Raw genomic sequence first — 25,213 nt, 5'->3', positions numbered from 1 at the left:
GGAGTTAAAGTTAATATACAAAATTCAGCATTTTTTTTTCAGGTATTAGTAGTGGACATTTAGAAATTAAAATAAAAATATCACTTAAAGTGATATTTAACATAAGTAGGTAGGAATATATTTCTAAAATAAGTGAAATATCTCAACACTAGGAAGCTATACAACACAGCTGAAAGAAGTGAAGACTTAAATAAATGGAAGAATAAAGTATATTTGAAAAAATTAAATATTAATGCCAATTCTCAAATTATTTGTAAATAACAAAATTCTAGCAGCATTTTTTTATTATTAAACTTTAAAAAAAAAGATTCTTAGCCAACCAAACAACCAACAAACAAAAAGAGGACATGAAGTTGGGAGAGGGTGGGGAAGTGGATCTTGGAGGAATTAAGGGGAGGGCTACATAGTGAGACTCTGTCTCTACATAAACATATGTGTGTGTATACACACACACACATATAAACATGTACATATATACACACATATATGTATATATATATGATGGATGATAGATAGATGTACATTTTGAAGAGTAGGTATTTTAATTATAGTTAAGTCCAATTTATTAGTAGTTTTCTTTTGTTCTTTTGAGATTTTAAATATCTGTATTCTTTGAGGATTTCATACAGTGTACTTTGATCACATCCAATAATATCCACTGTGATGGATATTATTAGTTGTCAACTTGACTATATCTGGAATGAACTACAATCCAAAAGTGGAGAGCACACTTATGAGAGATTTTTTTGCTTGTTTTGAATGGGTGAATCCACTTCTAGTCCTGACTTTCAAAATAGGAAGACACACACTTGATCTAGATATTGAAGCAGGAAGACACATGACTTTAATCAGGATCTTGAGGTAGGAAGACACACTTTTAATCTGATCCATATCTTCTTTTGGAAGTCTATATAAGGACATAGAAAAAGGAAGCTTTCTCTCTTTGCCTGCTTACCTTCACCTTGCTAGCACATCCATTCCTTCACTGGCATTGCAGCCTACTTCTCTGGGATTCAAGCATATCCTGAAGACCAGCTGAGACATCCAACCTTGTATACTGAGCAATTACTGGATTCTTGGACTTTATATTCACAGCCAGCCATTATTGGATTAGCTGGACCACAGCCTGTAAGTCATTCCAATAAACCCCATTCATATATATCTCCACAGAGATTCATTTTGTAAGTTCTGTTACTCTAGAGAACCCTGACAGCAGTCCTTTCCTGACTGAAACATTATGTGATGTATGACTATAGTTCAGTATAAATTATGATTTATTCTATATTAGCATTATCAATAGAATTATAATGAAAGCCACAATTAGAATTTAAAATAATCTAGCAATTATATTAAAAATAAAAGGAAGTAGATGAAATTGTAATAGTTAAAAATACTTAATCTAATATTAAAATACTGTATCAATATACAATTAACATAATTACTAATGAGCTAACTAGTAAGTTTTGGTTTTAAGACTAAAATCTAGTTTATATGTCACACTTATAGCACATCTCAGTTTAGAATAGGGACAGTTCAACTCAGATTAGATTCACCTATAAGGCTTCAAAAATTACTGATGCCTACGTCTTACATCCTGGACTTTGGAAGCTCCAGGAGACTAAAATGCAGACAAGTTTGAGAACAAGCAGTCTAGCAATTAGGAGGTATCAGGAAGGGCATCTTAGAGAAATGATCTTAAATAAACACTTGAATACTAGCACTCATTAGATACAGAAACCTTTCCAAGAAGAGGAAGCTGTGAGGCCAAAGGCCAATAGGTGAAATCGGTCTGAGTGTTAAAGAATTTAGTCTGGATGGAGCATAGCATCCAGGGTGAGTGATGAGATCTGTGTGGGAGTCACAGGATAGGCCATATAAGGCCTGCATTCTGTGCAAAGAACTTTATCCACCAGGAAATGAGACACTATTAAAGAACTTTATGAAAGGGATTGACACATGATCATGTTTGTTTTTAGGAAAAGCCACACACAGAATGAACTGGCAGGTTCTGAGATTAGCAACAGCAATCTGTTGGCAGCCTGTTAGCAGGTTGTTAAAATAGCCCAGCAGAAACAGTGTGGCTAAAATGGTCATGACGGGACATAAGGCTCTGGCTAGGAACTTATAGGGAGAGTATGCAAATAGAAAATACAAAGAGCATATATATCCCAGGATAACCCAAAATTTTGCAGTTTAAATCTAATTCAGAAATCTAATTCATTCAGAAAACGATGGATTAGAAAGCAAGATACTTAAGTCTTCCCTAACAAAATCTTCCTGACACTAAATTAAAGTTGGTTTTAAAATTATTTTCTGAGCCCATTTCATAAGAACTGTCTACTATTGACAATTTTTGACTAAATATATCTTATTTCTTCTACGGACTTAAGTCTCTTTAGATTGTTGCTAACCTCATATTCATCCACCTAGCTCAGTGGGGACACTTCTCGACATTCACTCCTGCTGATGAGCATGCCTCTGGAGCATATGCACACCAAATCTTGGCTCTTCAAACACTGATCACTAAGAATGAATGCTGTGTAATGATGACTGTTAGATGATCATATCTTAAGATATAGGCCACAAGATAGTTCCTTCATTTGACTTAGAATTGTTTTGTCCAGCTGAGGCTAGCTCCTTTAGAGATAAGGGAAGTGCCTTGTGGATTTTTCTGGGCAAACCACAGTACTATTACACATTTATTCTAACTCAGTGGCATCTGAATTCTTTTGACTAGACACAAGTGGCAGATATATTTTTATAAGTTTACTATTTATATAATATATAAAACGAGTATCAATAAGATTAAGGGCTATACAATTACTATTTTTATCAACAAAGATGTCAACTTTATATTGTTTAACAATAAAAAATTTCAAAATTCACAAATAATATTTACCCTTACTATATATGACCTTCTCCAGCATGTTCTAGCCTATGCCTTACCACTAAATAACAGCAACAACAATAAAGCTGATTGAGACAAACTATTGCTTTCATGTTCTACTAGTGAATTTCTGTCTATAATTAAACTTTTTCTACCCCTTAATTTATACTGTGTTAAGAAAATAAAAGTTTTTTTTTTTTTGTTTTTTGTTTTTGTTTTTTTGAGACAGGGTTTCTCTGTGTAGCTTTGTGCCTTTCCTGGAACTCACTCTGTAGTCCAGGTTGGCCTCGAACTCACAGAGATCTACCTGCCTCTGCCTCCCGAGTGCTGGGATTAAAGGTGTGCGCCACCACCGCCCAGCCGAAAATAAAAGTATTTAAGATAATATATCTGTCTGGAAACTCTAAGTACCTAGGAGTACTTGGCAGAACTGATAAGGACCATAGCAAATGCAGGTGATTCAAAGATTGAAGAATTTCTACTAAAGCTTTTCTGATTTAGACATAACTAAACTGATCATATAACACAGTTGATTCTTGTGGTGGTCTGATGCTCAAAATGAAGATCCCTGAATCCAACAAAAATGATGACATTACATATAACACCAAATTCCTTCTACAGAGGAAAGCTGGAGGGAGTATTCTGAGCTTTCTGAAAGATCACCTCCAGTGAGCTAGCATTCAGCTATGGAGCATTTTCTGAACGTGAAGACGATTCGGTTCTATTAATAACAGTGAACTGGTACAGATGATGAAATTGTAGATAAGCTGCTGTGTTCTGATTAAGCTCTGTACCTTACTAAAATGGTGTTTATATAAAGATCACGAACAAAAGCTTATTAACAATTTTGTCAAGGCAAACCAGAAGAGAATGCATTCTTGTCCAAATGGACTCAACTGTTATCAGACAGATGCTCATACTTGCAAGGGCAAGAATCACCCTCAGCACCAAGGTACAGATAAATCAGACTAGACTTCAGCCGAGCAATGAATGCAGGCTAAGAAAGACAAGTGGGAATGCTGTTAGGGCTGCTCATTGGTGATGGTGTGCACTGCACCAAGCTCATCCTCTGTGTTACCAACAGCAATTTATCTGATGGACTAGTGTTGACAGAACTTGGAGTGGTGCCAACCCTACTGATGAGAAACAAGGTGGAACAGGCTGGCTGGAGGGAATGCTTCCTTTTTAGGAAGCAGCAGTAAGACGATACATGGAAACAAGGGTGGAACAGACTATCATAGGCTGCTGATACAAGAAACGTTTCTAAGTTTCGAAAACAAAGAATCAAAGAATGTCAAATAAATGGCCAATGTGTACAAGAAGTTACTCAAATACTCACATGAAATACGTGTCTAAAGGAAATAAATGGTCACCTAGAAGTGTGTACCCGCAGCCGACACGAGCTCTAGTTGATGTAGTCTTTTTGCATCAGGCAGATTATGCAATAGAAGACAAAAACTGAAGACAAAAATAGTAAGTCCTAGTCTGTGACAGGCCTGACTACTTACTATGCCAATCAAAAACCACATTCAGCTTATGCTGAAATATAAAAAGCAGATGGAAATCAAATTGCTTGCCTAATTGCAGAAAAGAAGTAAAACCTGAGACAGTTTTATTAAGCTAACTAAGGGCGAGTGGAAACAGTTTCATCAATAAACCTCTTTCTTTCTCAACACAGATGTCTTCGTTCAGTCCCAGACCAAAAACCCATCACTTTCATCTGTTTCAGCCCCAGACTTATGTTCGCACAAGAGGGTGCCCACTGCGCTTTCTTCAGTGAAGGAAGTCCGAGGGGCCATCACTGTTCTCCACAAGTTTTGTGAATGAAACATCTGTTTATCTATAGTGCAATGATCTGTAGGTCCTGACAGACACAGGAGCCCTAAAATCCCAGAATGTATTCTGAAGCAAACGGAATCAGTGACATACACAGTGAATTAGTGACTGACACAGTGAATGTGCTGGAGTTCAGCATATTGTAATTACTAGGAATAATTTCTTCTCAGTGAGAGAGTTTACGGATATCTGTGGTTTTTCTATAAGCTAACCAAAAAAGTAACAATCATATTGTTTTTATGTTAATTGGTTGATTTATGATCTTACTGACAAAAATGGTCTTCCCTAGGTTTGCTGTGAGTATTTGGCTGTGCTTTGTTCTTGAATGAGTGCTGTAGGCAGCAACTGCTGGCTGAGAAGAGGACGATGCTGGGGAAATATGGAGGCAGCTGCCCACAAAGGAACATAGTCTCCATTTCATTGTCTAAAAAGTATATAAGATTAGAAACTAACTTCTTGGTTATTTTACAAGAATTTAATTCACGATACAGAAAAAACTAAAATCCCAAATACACAGTCCATTTCTTTTCAAGTTATAGACATTAAACAATCATTTTTCTGGAGGAAAGGCTAGTTTCTTGACTTACAAGGATTATACAGCATTTTACAAAATAGTATTACACAGGACTTTGACTTCTAATTGTATATATTCTTGGACAACATATGTCCCGTCAGCTACAAGGTGAACCATCAGCTACGGTTCTGATCCAGGAGGCTGCTGGGCTGAGAACAGAGTGTGGAAGAGAAGCACAGGAAATGGAATGAGAGTGAAGGACAGGAGCCGAGGGTGCAGACTACACAGGCTGCAGGAGACACACGAGGGCTCTGGCTTTAAGAAACCCACTGATGCTGGTTTGCTCGTTTTTTAAAGCACTGATAGGGTCTGATGCATTTCCAAGGAGACTGAGGAGAGAAAGAACTGCTACAACGACATCGGAAGGAGGTGATGGGGCGGGGGACGAGGAACAACCAGAAGAACTGGCCCAGCACCACGAGCTGTGCAGTACCGTTCCCAGAGGGCAGGGCAGCAAACGGCATGGGTTCGGGTGAGCTGGTAGCAGTGGCAACAGCAGTTTCCTTCCAGTTGTTTAGAATTAGGAAATCCTACTCTTGCCCAGTGATGGTCCAGATCGTATGCATCCCAGACCACATTCTGAGCAATTATGTGCCAAACAAAGTCAGGGGGAGCTGCAGCAGGTGTTTAGGACTAGGAGAGTTAAGTGGCAACTCAGTGGACACAAAGGTTCAGGAGGGCAGAGGGGAAGACAGGTGGTAACAGGGCTAGTACAGGAGGATAAGTAATTGAGGCAGACCTATCTACCTACGGTCGACTTTGAAAGATGATCTACTTCCTGGCATATCGTAATGACAAGCAGCTTGCCACTCGGTAAATGCTGATAACAAAATGCTTTTCTCTGTGTTAGGAATTCTGACAGCATGAATTCCTTTATAATATTAATTTGAAAACAACAACAATAACAACAACAAAACCTTCATAAACTTAGGGTTTTTTCCTTAGTAAGAAATATACAAGGACATGATGTGGGGTGACAGTTGTTTCGTTCATTAATGTCATACCCCTCCCTTTGTCTCTGTCTTTTTTCTTTTCTTTTAAACAAGCAGTATCACCATACTGATGGAACATTTTACCACAGCTATCACCAGTTTATACTGAAAAGCATACAAGATAGCCTGCTATAAACATTTAAGAGTTTCAGGATCTGCTTTTTCCTTTGGAAGAGTGTTGTTCTACATTCTGTACCAGCACACTCCCCCTTCATTTTAGCAGATACCATTATCCTTTACTTCTAGAATTACTTCTGTATACCTGAACCCAATGACTCATTCCCTGTTCAATAGAAGATAAAATATTTACAATTTTATTATGAAACACATATGGGACATTGCATGAACAGACATAAAATTAAGCCTGAAGTGACCAAAGTCTGGACTAAAACCATATTTATGCTGCTGAAGGCAAGAAAAATTATTTAGTCTACAGTAATGAGTAAGTAGCAGCAAAACAAATATTTGGTTGGCTGTGGAGAGCCAATGTTTTCATTACGGGTTGCAAGCATGAAGGCTAAAAACAGGCTGACCAAGCACATTCTGCCAGCAAATAACACATGTATTCATCACGCCTTTGTTGCACACAAAGCATGATTCCTAACTTATGGATTTATATGCTTTAGATGTATTATGTACATATTATATATAATTTATGTGTGTGTGTTAAATGTTTTCACATCACTCATTTGTTTAAAAAGGATTTTTAGCAATACTTAAATACTTAACTAGTGTAAAGTACACCATGTCTTAGCCTTGAAAGTGCTTCAGGATAGGGATGTCGCTTAATGGCAGAGCATTTGCCTAGCACATACCAGTCCCTGGGTTTGATGCTTGATACCACCCAAAAACAACTACAACAAAAATGCAGAAAAAAGTGCTTTAATCTCAAATAATATATTCCTCATACCAACAAATTATGAATGTGTTATTTGTCTACACACGCAAATAAGTGCTTTGATCGTTACATAATGGTTGTAATTTGCTGACTGCCATGCTAAAGATTAGTTATTAGTGATCACACACACACAAAGTTTAATAGACCACAATGAATTTACTTATTTATTACTACTTTCAGGCAAGGAAACTAGGCTCAGAAATTACAGACTCAAGATTGCCGAGTCACAAAATCAGATCAAGGGAGCCCAGCTGTAGATGTCTGTGACAGCAGTATATGGGAGAACACACTCCTGATAGTGTGGCAGAGGGGCAAACATGCCCCATAAACACTTACCAATGTAATTGCCAACTTCATTAAAAGTATAAGAATCCCTTATTTCTTTATTTTTATACCTATATGATCATAAAAGAAACATGAATGGAAGTAGAATTATACTGGTGATACTAAGAACAAAGGTAAATTCTTTTCTCTTATGATTAAAAAGAGAAACAACAAAGAACTGTAGATCCTTCCTGCTGGAGAACACAGTTAGAAGAAACAGGCAGACAAGAATGTGCCCTGCAAAGGAGGGCTGTTAGACTGTGAGGGCCTCTCCTTGCTCTGGAAACAGGAAAGGCCTAGCAGCAACATCCATGAGCACCCAGCGACCAGACTTGACTGCTAACATTATTTCATGGTGGTACGCACAGCTCCTGAGAAAACAGGATGATTTCAGGCCTTCGGAAGGCAAAGGACACTCTGCAGCTAGAAGAGCTTGTTAAAGAGCACCAAGTGCTGAACACCGTCAGGAGTGTGTCAAAAGAAGACAGGGAGGAGGAGCTGAGCTCCTGCAGCAAGTGAAAAGCCAACAGCGGACAACTGGAGTGCATGGACTCGGGTTCCATGGCTTACCCGAAGTAAGCAAGCAAGGAAGAGAGGAAAGCTGCTTGTCCAGTGGGATGAAGACTAACGACCGGCCACTGAATACTAGAACTAAAGGATGAAGTCTGAGGAGGAATGAGACCACAATCTTAAAGGCTCCCACAGAGACACAGGTGGCATTCTAATGGTTTAGATCCCAGCTAGGAAAACAAAGGCAACAGCAAAACTCATTTGAAAAATAAAAGATGAAGCTACAATTTTGACGATGAGTGTTACTAATGTCCTAATTCTGGTAACCCTACCAGTTACCCAAGACAAATCCTAGAGAAGCTTCTGTTTAGTGCACAGGAGACATGTGTGAGAATGCTCTCTGTTAAGTGCCTGAACTAGGAAATACACAGAAAGACCCTCAAAATAAACAGAACAACCGGCATGTAAGTGTAGTAACATGCACCACTCAAGATGAACGAATATGTACTAACTATGAAGACATAGACAGATGCTAAAGGTGTATGCCAAGGAAAACAGCACAAGGAGACCAAGCACTTGATCTTACATGATGCAGCACAGGATGGTACTGTCACTTTGATGACTGCACAGATTACGAGTTGCAAGGTTTAACACATACACAGAGAGAAAAGAGAGAGAGACAGAGAGAGAGAGAAAGAAAGAGAGAAAGAGAGAGACAGAGAGAGAGAGACAGAGAGACAGACAGGGAGACAGAGAGAAAAAAATCACACTCATTTCTGTATAGTGAGGACATTATATGGAAGGGGGGAAAAGGAAATTAGAGAATAAACAGGGGTTTATACTACATTCATGCTCAATTACATTAAAGTCCAAAACAAATATAAAATATATTAAGGCAAGTTGGGTTAAAAATGCAAAGCCCCTGTACTCTGGTATGTTTATCACATTTTACAAGATAAAGGAAAATTTGAAAGAAAAAATGATGGCTATTAATTTGAATAAAATTTAAAAATCTTACAATATTTTTGCATCCAAATTCAACAATTCTAATACTGACATGCTTTTACTATTTTTCCTTTTGCATAAAAATATTATGATCATCTCGATCTGTTATTTCACAGTAGTACTGTTTAATGGGAAATCTGAAAACTACAAGGTATCTTCTAATTGGGCTTGAATTAGTTTTCTGTTAACTCTACATAATGTGACATCACTCATCTTAAGTAGAATGAGGTTTATTTTTATTTTTATTGTTTCAGTTTTTTTCCTGCTTGTGCTTACTGATTTAATATTTTAAAAAATATAGAACATGAATATATTTCCAAAGTTAAACTGCTCCAAAAGATAAACGCAGGGAGGTATTGCTGCCTCCCAGCACTACCCTCCACTCCTCACTCCTTTATAAATAACCAGCACCACTGTTTTCTGGCTTCCTTTTGTAGGTGTCATTTTGCAAGAGCAAGAAGAGGCAAGTATGCACCATAACTGTTTTGTATTGAGTTTGTCTCAATTTATGTCCAAAAAAATGAACAAGCAGAGCTCTTGAAAAGGCATTTCTCAAACAGTCCAAAATTGAAGACTGAGAAGTAGCAGTGAGTGCCTTTGACCCTTATAAACACTCAGGACACTGGAGAAATTGATAATGTGGATCTCAGGACATGTCCGGGAACTTAAACAAGGAGTTAGTACTTCTCCTTTCACAAGGAGGTGACGGTAGAGGTCAGAGTTTAGGAGGAAGCACAGAAAAGAAACAAGGTTTGAAAATTATCTATGAGTTAATGAAAGGAATGAATGGGGTGAGATGGAGAAAAACCTTAGTGGCTATGAAGAGACTTCCACAGAGGAATATGGAAGAGAAAGTTCCTAAAGTCTGTGAGAAGGCAAGTGGTGGCTACTGTTGAAAAGAATTAGTGTCACCTTATCTGAAGACAAAGGGCATGCTGGAGAACTGTGTGGGGCCAGAAGCCCTGGGGCCAGGAGTAAAACTAAGAGGAGCACACTAGAGAGCATGCTTACAAGGAGAAGACTAGGCACAGATGCAGGGTATATGCCAGGGATGTGGACTCTGAAGACAGAGGCCATGTGCATGGTAAAACTCTGTAACCATGGCAGTCTCTTGGGATTTCTTCAGCTGTGAGAATTTTATAAAGCAGAATACATTTAACCTATGTGAATATTGGTGATACCAATGACAAGCGAGCCTTTTAATCCTCCTTACTTGGCAAACACTGGCCCAATTTACCAAATGAAGTAACAGTTGGAAACTACTGTCATCCTTCGATTACTGGACTAAGAAAATTAAACTTCCCCATTAAGTCACAAGCAACATATCACCTCAACGAAAAGCTGAATTTAAAAAAATACAGTCCTTGTTCAATTTGACTTAGCAACATAGAGGTTTTGTGATTATATATGCACATTCACATTGTTGTTATAAACTAGCAACAATAATAGAATGAACCTTATTTCTAATCTATGTACCTATGGGAATGAACTGAAGTTTGATTTAATAAACACTGCTATTCCATACTCACACACCCCTCTTTGGGAACAGTTTCCAGGAATTTATCTTGGTTTTTAGGGAAAGTAAAGGAGACCCAGAGTTCCTAATATAAAATCATGGCTAAGTCCAGCTCTGAGACTGCAAAGCAAGGACAGCAAATGGAAAAGGCATTCTTCGAATTTAAGTCTGAAGCAAATTCAGCCTTTTCTTTGTTTATTTGCAATCCATAAACTAGCAATTTCCCTTATAACACAGAAATGTTGAGAACTGACTTTTTCTGACAACTCAAAGCTAGAATTGCCATTACCTGTCATTATACTGTGTATTTACTTCTTTACCGACAATCCACAGTCACTCAGTGTCCCACTGGAATGTAAGCCCCAGAGGACAGACACTTCAATAGTATGTTTGTTTTATGAATTATCCTGGAGAAATGATTAGACTGTAGAAAAGACTAAAACATGGATTGGAAAATCAAATGTAGACTCCCACTGTGTGTAACAAAAATAGCAAGTCTGATGTAAACAATTTTTTATGATTAGAAATGAAATTTTTATCATTTCTAAGAAATGACTATATTTGGTTTACTAGATCAGCAATAAATGTGAAATATAATAATATCAAGGGTTTGAGGTAAGACATGAAGAACAAACATTTCATAGGCAAAAAATTGTGGAAGGTGTTTCGGTCAATAGAACTGTCCAAGAAACCTGACACAAATAAGAAAGGGTGGGTTTTGTTATGGACTCATCAAGACAGTTTAGTGAGAATATTGAATTTGTATTCTCACTAATGGGGAATAAACAGAAGAAAGGCTCTTTAGTCTAATTATTGTAGAACTTGAAGGGCAGGATGAGAACACATGAAGGGATTCTGTTACAGTCTCAGATTCAATCCTTTCAAGAACCATATGAATTGGTATTACAGTTGTGTAGTAAACACACCTCTTCCCGAAAGCCTGGCTCCATGCAACTCCTCCCACCCCTCAAAGATTGATTTATTTTTATTTTATATGCATGAATCTGCCTGTACATTTGCACATGTAATGAGTACACAGTGCCCACAGAAGCCAGGAAAGGGCAATGGATTCATCCCTTGGAACTGGAGTTACATGTGGGTGCTGGGAACTGAATCTAGGTCTTCTGTGACAGCAGCGAGTACTCTTAACTGCGAGGCCATCTCTGGAGTCCCCTGGAGATGGTTATGATATACTTAATTTGGGTCACAATTAGTTTTAAGCAACCACTTGGAAAGAGGTGAGGATGTGAAGCTGTGCTCTGAGGTAGAAAAGTGGTTTCAGGAATTATATGTAAATAAGCAACCTCACTGAAACCTCCGTAATACTTGGTAAGTCTATATAATGACAATTTGGTTAAAAAGACCCAGCCTTGAACAAATACAAAGCTTTAAAACTTAGAGATGCACTGTGTTTGATTCTAAGAGACTGTTCCAGATTTCTAATTTTATTCTGGTCAGTATTTGTGATAACAAATTTATTGAGAAGGAATGACAAAATGAAGCAACAAGACCTAGCTTCAGTGATGACGCCTGCCAGGAGTGTTTGTGAGGAGTTCTGAAAATAGACAGTTTATTCAAGATCTCCAGCTGATTCAAACCAAGACTTTTCTCACTTCAGAGGCTGTGTTCTTAGTTGACTTTCGAAAACGGAGATCTGATAATGGTATGTGCCACCAATGGAAATTACAGCATTTTATTGATTTTGTGTCTTGAATTCTTTAGTAAAATATATATTTTAATAGTTAAGCTAACATGGAAAATCTTGTAAAATTACGTTATAAAACATAATTTCATTGTGAAAGGGAATTAGTTTTTAGTAGGAATATTTGAATTGGATTATTTGGACGTTATACTAAAGGAACAGCCAAAGATACAAAAAAAAAAGGTACCTGAGGTATGCTAATTCTTAATGAGAACATATGAGGATGAATTCTTAAAAAACTTTCCAGAGCATCACGTAAAGAGAATGAAGAGAACCCATGCTCTCCAGTTCAGGCTAGTGTTAACAGAAAAATCCAAACATCCAGATGCTCCACAGTTGTGTGACTTAGGCCTGGCATAAGTGTATTTCCAAATGGGAACACTGTTTATAATCAAACTTTTAATGATATTAGTTCTTCCTGAGAGAATCTAAATACTAAAACAATTGAGCAACACAAGTACACACACACATACAGAGACACACCCACCACCACCACCACCACCACCACCACCACCACCACCACCACCTCTTCTACTTTCTAAGTGGAAAAATCTATAATTATTTCAATTTAGGATCCAAATAGCTAACCTGACTCCACTCTTTCCTTGCTGAATATCATAAGTCATTTCAGAACGGAAGAGATGGCATACTACCAAATCAATTAGGGACAGTTTAAAATTATGATTTTTTTTTTCTTCTTTTGAGTGAGCAGTAGAGATAATTTAATTCTCAAGAATGGAGTCCTTGGCTGTCGACACTACACATATTTTACACCCTAGAGCTGAAGGTCGTGAGGAGTTTTTTTTTTTTTTTCTTTATACATATGGTTTCTATATCCATTATGCTCAATTCTTTATATTGGCTACAAGAACTGAGAATAAATATTTCTAAAGCAAACTGATCATTTAGGAGTTGTTGGTCAGTTTTAATAAAAAGATTTTTTAGAAAAGCATGTTACAGATTATAAGAAAATCACATTACTAGGGCAAAAGTATTATGTTTCTGTCATTAAGACAAAATCTGGGAAAACAAGTACTACATATTAACCACGGTTGTGTTGGTCAACAGGATTATATGGGTGATCTTTTTTATCTTTACACTCTTCTACAATTCTAGTGTCCTATAAAGAATATGTTACTTAATTTGATTCATTTACTTATTTTTCTGAAATAGGTTCTGATTATGAAGCTTAGAATGGTCTGGAACTCCAGACCTTCCTTCCTCAGCTTCCTGCCTGCTGTCCTTACAGCTAAGAGTCACAATATTTGTCTTGATACTTCAATTTTTTTTTTTTGCTCACTTATACATTTATTTATTCATTTCCTCTCCAGACTTCTCATCACAAAAAAAAAAGTTACCTTCCAACTTTTAATATCCAAAGGAGAAGCATTCTTTCATTCTAGGAATATCAGGAAGAGGTCTGCAACCAGTGATTTGCTTAAGTGACATGGCTGTCCCCAAGAACCATGGACTCACAGAGGGTCTCTCATTTATGTTACCAAAAGATTCGATTCTTTATATAACTACTGGCATACACACCTTGACATCTGCTAAAGACTTTTACTGAACATATTACTTCGTCCCATTTGTTAGAAGCATACTCCACACTGGCAGTATGGCTTTTAGTAACAGAATTAAAAACAAAGACACACACAAAGTAGTGGGCTAGAAAGTTTCACAGGGTAGCCCCTGCTCTGACTTTCTGTTTGCTAATTTACTCCTTAAAAAATAACTGAGATACAACCACACACTATGTTAGTTTGATGTCTACTTTACACAAGGTATGTAGATGAATTTCCAAATGGTCTTATTAAATAAAAAACACGGAGCCAAATATAGGGGTGAAAGCCTTAGAGAGATCAGGGAACTAGGGAAAGCCACCAGCCAACCTTACCTCACCAACTCTGCAGCTTCCAAATGCTGTGACTTCCTGTCTATCCACGCACATATGCCTTGCTGTTCTGCCATCTGATTTGCTCTCTCTGTCCAGCTACATCACTTCTTTCTGCCCAGCTCTGACACTTCTTGTCTGTCCGTACAGACCTCCAGACCTCCATGGTTAACTAGAGTTGGAATTTTAAGGCGTGTGCCACCACACCTGGCTCTGTTTCCAGTGTGGCCTTGAAAACACAGAGATCCTGCCTGCTAAGTGATAGGATTAAGGACGTGTGCTGCCATTACCCGACTTCTTTGTTAACTTAGAATGGCTTGCTATTTCCTCTGATCTCCAGACAAACTTTATTTATTAAAGCACAAATAAAATATCACCACATTTCAGCACAAATAAAATATCACCACAAAGGTAGAACTCTTTTAGAAAAAGAAACTTAACTGAGAAAATGCCCCCACCTGACTGGCCTATGGGCACGCCTGTGGGGCGTTTCCTTGATGAATGATTGATGTGAGAGAACCTTGGCTCCGTGTGGGTGGTGCCACTGAGGGGCTGGTGGTTCTGAGTGCTGTAAGAAAGCAGGAGGAGCAAACCATGGAGAGCAGGCCAGGAAGCAGTGTTCCTCCATGGCCTCTGCTCCAGTTTCCTGCCCATGTCAGCTCATGCCCTGACTTTCTTTGATGATGGACTGTGATGCCAAAGTGTAAGATGAAATAAACCCTTTCCTTCCAAAGTTGCATCTGGTTATGGTATTTGATCACAGCCACAGAAAGCCTAACAAGGCACATTCACCCTTTTAGACACAATTGCCCACATTTTCATTACTTTTTTAAACTGTTCTGAACCTAAGTGAGAAGAAACAGAATGACTGTTGGCCTGGAAGGGTATCTATGAATCAAACAAATATACTTCACCTTTCATTAAAATAAAGTTAAAATTAACAACTAAATTAGGAGGCAACTATTGAAGAAAGTGAATTCTGGAACTTTTGGCCTCTAAGGGGTTGGGGGGAAGACTCAGTAGGGCCTGGAGAGTGTGACAAGCTAGGGAAAGGACCCGTTTGCTTGGAGAACTCACCACGTGTGCTGTTAGGTTTGCAAGGAGCAAACACTCCATGGGGGTTTGTCTCTCATAACAACCAAGAGTGAGCTAGTTTAACATCCTGTGTCAAATAGATGGGAAGCAGTTAAATATTACAGACTGTCACAACTCAGTGAGGGCCCCTCCTCTGATCAATGCAACACTAAAGAGACAGTCAGGAGCAACTTGAAACGGCCTGCTGTGCTCAGAGGTGCTGTGCACCTTGGAGGTGTGTTTCCTTAAGAGGCTTTGGAATTCTTCCTTGATTTATAGGCTCAGATTGCCTCTCTCCTCTCACTTCTGGCAAGAATCACAGAGCAGGGATTGTCTGCTCAGAAGGCCAAGAAGGCTCTGACACCATATCTCCTTAAAGCTGATTAAAGATATGTCCCAACCTGTCCCTCTATGGGACTATGTTCAGTTTGTTACTAGTTCTAAGATGGAGAAACTTAAAAAAACCCAGAAAGGATTTAGACATAATTTAGTGAAGAGGATTATATATTTTATTAAAGAACTTGAAAGAGACAACACAAGAAGCCAACTTTATCACCCATTAATTATCAATCTTATTTTAAATTTATTACCTCCCACAGTAATCCTGTGCACAAGGCAGGGTGACTTACAGTGGGACTTACGGGACTCCACGGCTGTAAACAAGAGTGTCCTGCAGTAAATCTCTCTTGACTTTGCTGGTATCTAAACCAAACACTGTGTCCCTTGTTTACCTAAACTGGGGTGTTTGCTCTTAGAATCTACTGCAGATTCTGTAATCGACTAAGAAAAAGAACCATTTTCAATTTTGCAAGGTCCAATCTCACACTATTATGAAAATTTTAACTGTACTTATGGTTTTATTCCTTGACATTTGATTTCTTTTACTTACTGAAGCATTCACTTAGGTATTGTCTGCAGTCTTTCAAAAGTAAACAGGCCAGTGAGATGGCTGAAACCAAGTCCAACGACATGAGTTTGAGCTCCAGAACTCACATTGTAGAAAGAGAGAACCAATTCCTGCGAGTTGTCCTCTGACCAACAAGTATGTTTTGTGGTATGTTTGTACCCATGCATGTGCATGCACACACATACATGAATGGAATAAAAATTAAAAGTAAATAGAAGACAAGTGACAAAATGATGTGTTTCTCCTTAAGTGTCCTTATGTCTATTAACTGATAATATTGTATGGCTCAAGGGATGGCAAACTTATTTATCTCTATAAGGAAAAAATATCATGAGGTCAGATTTCAGAGTAACTTGTCTAGTGTGATAGAGCAGATTTAAAATGACTAAGCTCAAGTAATCAGTTATGAATATAAATTTGGATTAGGAAACTAGATAAAGATTATAAACTCAGAGGAATAGTAATTAAACCCTAATCAAAGGTTTCCTAAGATGGCCATACCCTGAAGTAAACATCACATCCATGAGAATACCTGACTTAATGGGGGAACGTCCATTCATGTAAGACTCGAACTAGTATTTTAATGCACAAGTATTAGAATGCAAGGCTTTCTTGGTCTTTCATGTTTCTTCCCAAGTGTGTTTTAATTCAACTATCATACCCTAAATTATAAAAGGAAATGTCTGTCATCAGTACGTGATCACACTTGCTGGATGCATTCAAAAGGCCAGGACATAATTGTCATTGGACACTTAAAAAGGTACATACATTCACACTTTCAAACAGAGTATCTTTATAGAAATATGACTGACAAACATGAAAAGGAAGTTTGTTTAAAGAGTTTTATAACATGTTTAAAAATGGCCATATCAACTATGAGCTTTACATAATACTAACAAGTACTAAAACTCATATTTTCAATTTGTAGGTTTTAGGCAGGAAACAAAAAAGAAAGCAGGAATAGCTATATGTTTTTCTTCTTGCAAATTTAAAATTATTATTTTAATATAGTAATATAATTTTATTAAAAATTAATTTTGTTAAAAGTTTTCTTAATAATAAGAAGCCTGAAGGTTATATAAGGTGTATAGCCCTAGATTTACAATAAGAAAACTGAGGCTTAAATATTTTCCCTGCTAGTAACTGAAAGTAGGAATTTTCCTATTTTCTTACTTATTTTGAGACTATATATTATAAAATTCTTTTAAAACTTAAAACATTCTTAGTGTGTGTGTCTGTGTCTGTGTATGAGGACATTCACGCACCTTTGGGCTGCAATGTGTATGTTGTCATAGGGCAACTCAGTGGAACTAGTTCATACCCTTCATCTACCCTGACAAGGAATTGGGGACTGGATTTATATCCAGGCTTATGCAGTAAGTATCATTCATTACCTGATGAGCTTTCTTGCTAGCCCCCAAATATTCTTATAGTGACTAGTGCTACTATATAAAGAATGAAGTATTATAACCAGAATTACTATTAAATCAGAATTATCACAGTTAATGTATTTTTGGTGTTTCCAGACCAACAGGCATAGTAACATGCATTAGTGAAAATTCACATGGAAGACAGATCTATATTACATAAAAAATTTGTCATTCAAAATTATCTGAAGGCTTTAGACTATTGCTTATCTAAGTTTATTAGTGAATTAAACTATGATATACAGCTGACATGTTCAAAAGAACAAATCACCCAGGTCCCATAACACTCAGATAACTTAGTCTTGGACTGAAATAAGATGCTTTACAAAAGCCAGACATGCAGCCACACAGCTCAATCACAAATCTTTCCTGAATAGGTTCATCAGAATATTTAGCTCAACTTTCATATAGCTCTACAAAGTCAAGGTCAAATAACACTTTCCAGCTTCTTTTCATGTGTGTACCTTACTATACAGAAACACACACAAGAACCTCTGGATTTCTTCCTAGAGTTCATGTAGTTCTAACCTTGGAATGAATATCTGTTGTCTGGGAAGGCTAGCTGAGTTCTAACATATACCGAAAGATATTCAAATTCTACTTTGTTTCTATAACCTTGTGTTGTAAGATGGCTTGTGGTATCATTTATAATGACAGGGAGAAGTTCCATTTGCTTAAAAATTGCATACAATACTTTTCTTCAAATATAAAATGTGTTTTCTGAAATTCACTAATCTTTCAGAATAATCATTTTTCTATTATCATTCCACCAATACATGCCAATTTTAAAGTTCAAAGTAGGTTTAGAGGATACCCAATTCCATGGTAAAGGTAATCCATAATGTGCATCCTAAGTAGGTTCCAGGAAAGGCTGCATCGAAGTACACACACACAGCACACACGGTGATAATAAAATAGGGCGCTGCTGTACTGACAAAACACCCATCGACATAAAATACATAAATAGCCCACTTAACTGTTTAAATACTGCCAGCAAAGAGATCTCAACGTTACGATTCCTGGGGCTGGAGAGATGTCTCAGCAGAACTTACTGCCCTTCCAGAGGACCCCTTCTCAGCGCTTCGTTCCCAGCACCACATCGGATGGCTCACAACCACTTGTAACTCCAGCTCCAGGGCATCCAATGCCCCCTTTGCCCTCTGTGGTACCTGCACACCTGCAGGGAAGATGAGCATATGCACACGCACACACACACACACACACACACACACACACACACACACACACACACTAATATAAACAAATTGAAAAAAGTGTTCAAGGTCATTAGAAATCAAGTAAATATGCTTTAAAATCATTTAAAAATAAAACAAATTTTAAAAACAGATCCCTCTGAAAGACTAGAAAACACGATGACATCAGCAAACAACTAAACCCATATTTTTGGAAGCTAGTTTTATCATTCAGATTTAGGACAAGTCCAATTATTTCTACATGATTTAAGGAAAATTAAAATGCTGAAAATCATCACCAATACAAATCTCTAATTATGACACAAAGACTTTATAACATGGCTTGTTTTCATTTACATATAGACCACACCAGAGTTTAAAGAGTCCTCTCATTTGTAAGGAAGCCAGTTCAGGCTTCCTCTCCCAAGTTATACTTGGTGTCTCAAAAGCAGACAGATGTTCACCGCACATCTGGTGAGGTCGTATAACAGCTCCAGCACAGCGGGCATCTGCTGCCCTTCTCTTCTTCTAGGCCTTGAGCTAGAGAGCAGGATCCACCCTACTGCCAACCCCATATCATGCTCTAGCAGATTTTGAAACATGTGGGTACTCATAATTATTAGCTAAAAAATGAATAATATACTTAAGCAAAACACCTTTCTAGTCCAACAGAAATGCTATCATGTATTTAACATGGCTTTAATATAACAAACAATCCCTTGGGAGAATTACATATAAAATAATCCTTACTAAACTTACATCACATCTATACTGCCAATACAGCTTATTCCCACTCCGGATTATATTTTAACTACATGAGCTAGTCATGAATAAATTCATCTCTTCCTTTACAATTTGGGCTATTATGGATGATTTAAAGTTTTAGTAACTTATTCAAATATATACTCCAGTGACTTGAATTTTTCATCAAGGGCCTGCCTTTATTCAAGCCACTGGGAGATACAGTATAAATACTCTCTGAATTGCATCTTTTAAGCAGCTACGGGGTACTGCTTTTACTGCCTACAATGATATGCTCTGCAATTGATATACTACAGTCTTGTATTGGCACATATATTCTTTAAGGCTAGATACATGACGCATGTTATTTTCTTAAGCAGAACTCCAATAACCACTTCACAATCTAACAGATGAAAACACTCCGCGCTTTACAAAAGCATGAGGGTGAAGCTGTCTGCACAAAGCAACATGTCACAGCAAATTTACTACACACTTTAGAGGCGACTGAACAAGACTTACGATTATGCTAAAATGGGAAGTTAGAATATAACACATGATTACAAAAAAAGAAAACAGATTTAAGGGTTCCAAGAAGTAATTCTGGAAACTGAACATTACATGCCTTATTGTGAAATAGTTACAAAGATTTTAGTAAAGTAGACTAGCTTTCTCTGAAGCTGGTCTTTTCTCCTTTTTTTTTTTTTTTTTTAAGGAAAAATCACCGTGACTCATAGAATATAGAAACTTGTATAACAGTAGAGTACTGTTTTGATGACCTTTAAATGCATCCGATTTTCTGTCTTATTGTAGAGGAAAACCAGACATAAATGGGATGGGTGGGATGGCTCAGTAGGCGAAGTGCTTATCACAAGTGTGCAGACCTACATTAGCATCCCCTGGAGCCACATAAAGCCAGAGATGGTGGTGCTCGTCTGCATTTTCAGTGTTTGTATGGTGAGATGAGAGACAGAGACAAGGAGATCCCTGGAAGCTCCCTGGCCTGCTGGCCCAAAGTACACAGTGGTGAACAACAAGAAACAATACCCCAAACAAGCTGAAGCTAAGATCTGAACTTGTCCTCTAACTTCTAATACTGCCCTCCATGTGTGCACCTCAGTCAGTGCACATGCAAATATGCACAAATACACACACGCGCGCACACACACACACACACACACACACACACACACACACCCGTGAATAAAAGATGATGTGACCCGCCAGAGCCCTTACCTTCACTCCCTTTCTCTGCTTTGGCTGCAGTCTCCTTTTTCTGTTTCGCGGCTAAGAGTTCCCGCTTCAGTTGCCTTGCTTCTTTTCTGAGCTCTTCACTGTAAAGCAAAGAAGACACGTGAGTTTATAATACCCCAACAGGGAAACAGGGTTAGCAAAGACACAACTGTTTATTTGTAGGTGTAAATCAAAGGAACATAATTAGTTTTCTGCTATGTACATGCATCTGTGGACAGGCTGCTCCTGAGTTGTCATTTTTCACAGTAACAGTCTAAGCACCTATAAATATTTTCCGCCTCAAACATACTAAACATCAGATGTGGCAGTTTGAATGAGACGTTCCCTATAGTGTCAGGCATTAGAATGATTGGTGTCTGGTTGGTGGTGCTGTTTGGCTCAGGAGATGTAGGCTTGCTTGAGGAAGAATGTCACTGGATACAGGCTTTGAGAGTTCAGAATCCTGCCATTTCGTGTTTACCCTCTTGGTTTCCTGTTCGCCACGTCTGCCTGCTGTTGAACGTCCCAGTGTGACGCTGGTAGATTCTTAGATCCCTGGAGCCATAAGCCCCAAAGAAACCCTTCTATACAGTGCCTTGGTCACAACAGAAAAGTAACTAATAGAGTAAGTGAAAACTGGCCTGCTGTTTCCCTAAGTTACTAGTGAGTTTAACACTAGTCTCGATGAGCAGGGCTCCTGTGTTAAAATAAAATTTAAAAATACATGTTTTTGAAGATAGGGTCTTTGTCGGTATCCCAGATTGGCGCGGAACTGGCTACATAGCTCAGGATGGCTTTGAACACAAAATCCCCCACTTCCTCCTCCTGTCTGTGGGCACGTACCACTATACCTGGCACACAAAAAAGGATTCTGTGTTCATCAAATCTGGATATACATAATACAGGTTGAATTCAAAACCTCTCAACTTACTGAAGATGTACCAGTAATTACCATTTATTAATCAGTTATTCCATGGCAGGTGTACAAGTAAACTTCTAAGAATTCATTTGATTTTTAGCTCTGGACAGTTTGCTCATTCAGTTTTCTCAGCACTTGGGAGGCTGAAGCAGGTGGAATACTGAGAGTTTAAGGCATGTCTAAGCTTTTATGGTGAGTTCCAGGGGAGCCTGGGCTAACAAAGTGAGACCCTGTTCTGATGTAACTCCTCCGCTCCAATGTTTTAAAACTCATCTAATCCCATAGTTGGCATGGAATTGCCTCTCTCGTGAAAACTTCTAGGCCAAAATATTCTGATAATTAACATGCTGTGTCATGTATTAAAAGCAAATGCTAATTTACAAGTTATTACCTAAGTGATTTGTTCCTGAAACACATTTTTAGGGCAGAAGATTCAAATTTACTTCCTGACAACAATTATTAAGTATTCATGTCATGCTCCCTAGTTTGGCTATGGTTTATTACTCCCCCAGGGTCCATGGGGTGGATGTTTGGCCTCAGTCATGGTATAGGGAAGAAAAGAACCTTTAAGAGGTAGGAAGTCCTTAGGCTAATTGGAGGGGGTTGTCCTTAGAAGGCATTGTGTTACTCGAATTTATCATTGGCTTCCTGTTTCAAGACATAACCTCCTTCTCTCCCCCCACCATCTCTCTCTTTGGTTTTTTGAGACAAGGTTTCTCTGTGTAGTTTGGTGCTTGTTCTGGATCTTGCTCTGAAGGCCAGGCTGGCCTCGAACTCACAGAGATCTGCCAGCCTTGCTTCCTGAGTGCTAGGATTAAAGGTGTGCGCCACTGTCGCCCGGCGACATAATCTGTCTTTTAATCATGCTTTCAACACTGATATTCACCAGGTAACACAGCTAAAGAGGGACTCTTGCCAAAGCTATTAGCCTGATTGGCCTTTTAGCACTGAAAACCATAAGCTGCATAAGAATATATACAGATATGTATGTATATATACCTATATCTATCTGTGGGTCAGTCTATCTGTCTGTCTGTCTGTCTGTCTATCTGTAATAACTAACACAAACCCTTAGAGTCAATTGTGCCCAGTTAAAGTCAGGCATAGTATATCCTTAAAAGACAAGTATTCATTCGATTACAGGAAAACCAGACTGGATCAAGGATGCTCACAGAAGACTGGAAGCTCAAACAGATACCACACCCTGACCTCTCAAGTTATTCAAGGCAACCTGAAGTCTAGATAGTTGTACACCGACCCTACTTTGCAGGTACATCCAAACAGCAGCCCCATGTGACAATGGCAGCTGTGAATGCAGCCAAACACAAAGCCACTTAAAACATTAGGAGATTTCTGCAATTTATTTTTGTAATGTAATTTCACAGTTCTTGAGTATGAACTTTGCAGATGATCATGTTGCATCACCACGTCAAAAGGATGGACACCTCTGTGTATAAAGCTTCCTGTTGGTCCCGAGTCCTCTCATAGTACTTATTAACACAAACTAGGTTTATCACACTGAAAGGCCTTAACCCATGCTTGCTTCAGTTCTTTCAACCTTCTATGCAAACGCCCAATGTGGTGTCCACTCGCTTTCGAGATAATAAATTCCAAAACTACCCTCTCTGATCTAAGTTCACGACTTCTTAAATGTTTTCAGTCTTTCATCTCTACTGAGCTTGCAGTCACTCTTAAAATCATCAAGCCACTTCCACTTCATGGTCTACAATGACATCATAGTAATTTGACATCATAGTAATTCTGGATACTATATGGATAGTCATTTTACTACTGTCCTCATCAGAACTCTCAATTTTGAATCATCTGACCCAGTGGATATGACATAACTGCTTGGAATAAACTGAATATGGTTCAAGTTCTCCCCTATCCCTTTAGGGGCCTGTTCTAAGAGACAAACCTTTACAGAAAAGGGTAACCTTTGACATGAGATGATGCCTGGGGATTTGCCATTGTAATAAATGCCCCTGATAACTCCAGTATACACTGAGGTTTGAGAGCCAATGTTTAGCATTCTACTATAGAAATTATCTTTCCTCCTTTACAATCAAGCACTCTTACTCACTAATCTTTTCATTCAGCAAACAAACAAACTCAAATTTCTCCACAGTCTGCTGGAATCAAGTGATTATTATCTTTACAAATGGACTCCATCCTGGAAAGAGCAGTTTATACAGTCTGCTTCACAATCTATTGCAATCTACCCCTCTTACAGTCTCCTGAAACTGTTTCTACACCAACCAAATTCAATGGCCTATGTTCAGATCTCCTCTTTCCAGATGGTCTCACTGTCATTCAAAGATGTTAACTACTTCCTTTCTGAAATTCTATCTGAGTCGGACTTTTCAGCATTCTGGAGTCAAGATTTCCCAATTCTCTTTGTCTTGGTTACTCATTCTTTTAACACAAAATTGTTAGAGTCATTCTCTAAATAGTCATATATGGCCTCTGTAGTGACACTTTAATCTCATATCAACTATTCTTACTATACAGCTATTTCCAAATCTAGTGTGGATGCTTTGCCTTGAGTTTGGCCCTACCTTTCTAAGTATTACACATCTCCAAATAGAGTCAGAGAATGCTGCATGAAAGAAATATAAGATATAACATAAGCACTTAAAAGATTATTAAAATTTAAAAAGAAAATCTTAATTATATTCAAGATATTTTTATTTCAACATGTAAAAAATATTAAATTATATCCAAGGTATTTTTACATATTTTGTTCTAAGTCTTCCCAATCTGGTGTGTACTTTATTCTTAAGGAATATTGCAATTCTGCCTGGCCACATGCCAAGGACTCTGATCTAGATGGACAGCAGGTCAGATGTTTCAATAGACTCACTCACACACGCTCACATATGAAGCAGATGCCATCGCTTCTTCGGACAAGTCCGTTTTTTCATGTACCTGATGGTGGAACCATTACCTATCTTGAGAGAAGACTGCTCTTTTTTTTTTCATTGGGTTAGCGTTAAAGTATATATTACACATACAACACTTCCTCTTGGCACTCTCCATCAATGCCAACTTCAGGCTCTTACACACACCTCAGATGATACAATCACTTCTTTCTTGAAGCTTGGGGGACACAATGCTAGAAGTCCCAGCATGAAGTATAACTGAATTGTGCAATCACTGCACAAGGAACACTAACCAAGTCTCTCTTCCACCTGCTAAGTACTCCAGCCTTTTATCATGCTAGTTTTCATTTGGGTAAGTAACTCAGTCGTGTTGAGGATGTTTCTTGAAAACTAAGATCTCTGAGGTACAGATTATTTTGTGGGTTGAAAAGCAAATGCTGCATTTCTAGGCCAGATACGTCAGCTCTGAGAATAATTAGAAGTATATAAAGAATGAGGCTAAGAAAGTTTACGCCATGTAAGCCACTACTGCACCAGAAAAGAAGACAGTTAACTAAAAAAATGAACTTGGATTAAGCAGTCTGGATTTAAAAGTCAACTCTATCAATAATCAGCTGAGAAGTGACTTTAAAAGTTATTTAATTTCTCTGAGACTCAGTCGTCCCACTCTATATAGTTGAGAAAGGTTATAAGATATTGAGCACA

At 38.1% G+C, this 25,213-nt stretch overlaps 1 protein-coding gene across 1 annotated transcript in view; it reads right to left on the bottom strand.

Moving 5' to 3' along the window:
• Positions 1 to 25,213, bottom strand: part of Cwc27 (CWC27 spliceosome associated cyclophilin) — a 180,823-nt gene that overhangs the window by 56,137 nt on the left and 99,473 nt on the right. The window contains exon 11 of the mRNA XM_028884035.2: positions 20,711 to 20,808. Within this exon, the coding sequence (XP_028739868.1) occupies positions 20,711 to 20,808 (98 nt within the window). The remainder of the gene's footprint in view (positions 1 to 20,710; positions 20,809 to 25,213) is intronic.

This window comes from Peromyscus leucopus, chromosome 11 (genome assembly GCF_004664715.2).
Source record: "Peromyscus leucopus breed LL Stock chromosome 11, UCI_PerLeu_2.1, whole genome shotgun sequence".
Lineage (NCBI taxonomy): Eukaryota > Metazoa > Chordata > Mammalia > Rodentia > Cricetidae > Peromyscus > Peromyscus leucopus.
The sequence above is the reverse complement of the archived record's forward strand: the minus strand, read 5'-3'. Positions and strand labels throughout refer to the sequence as shown.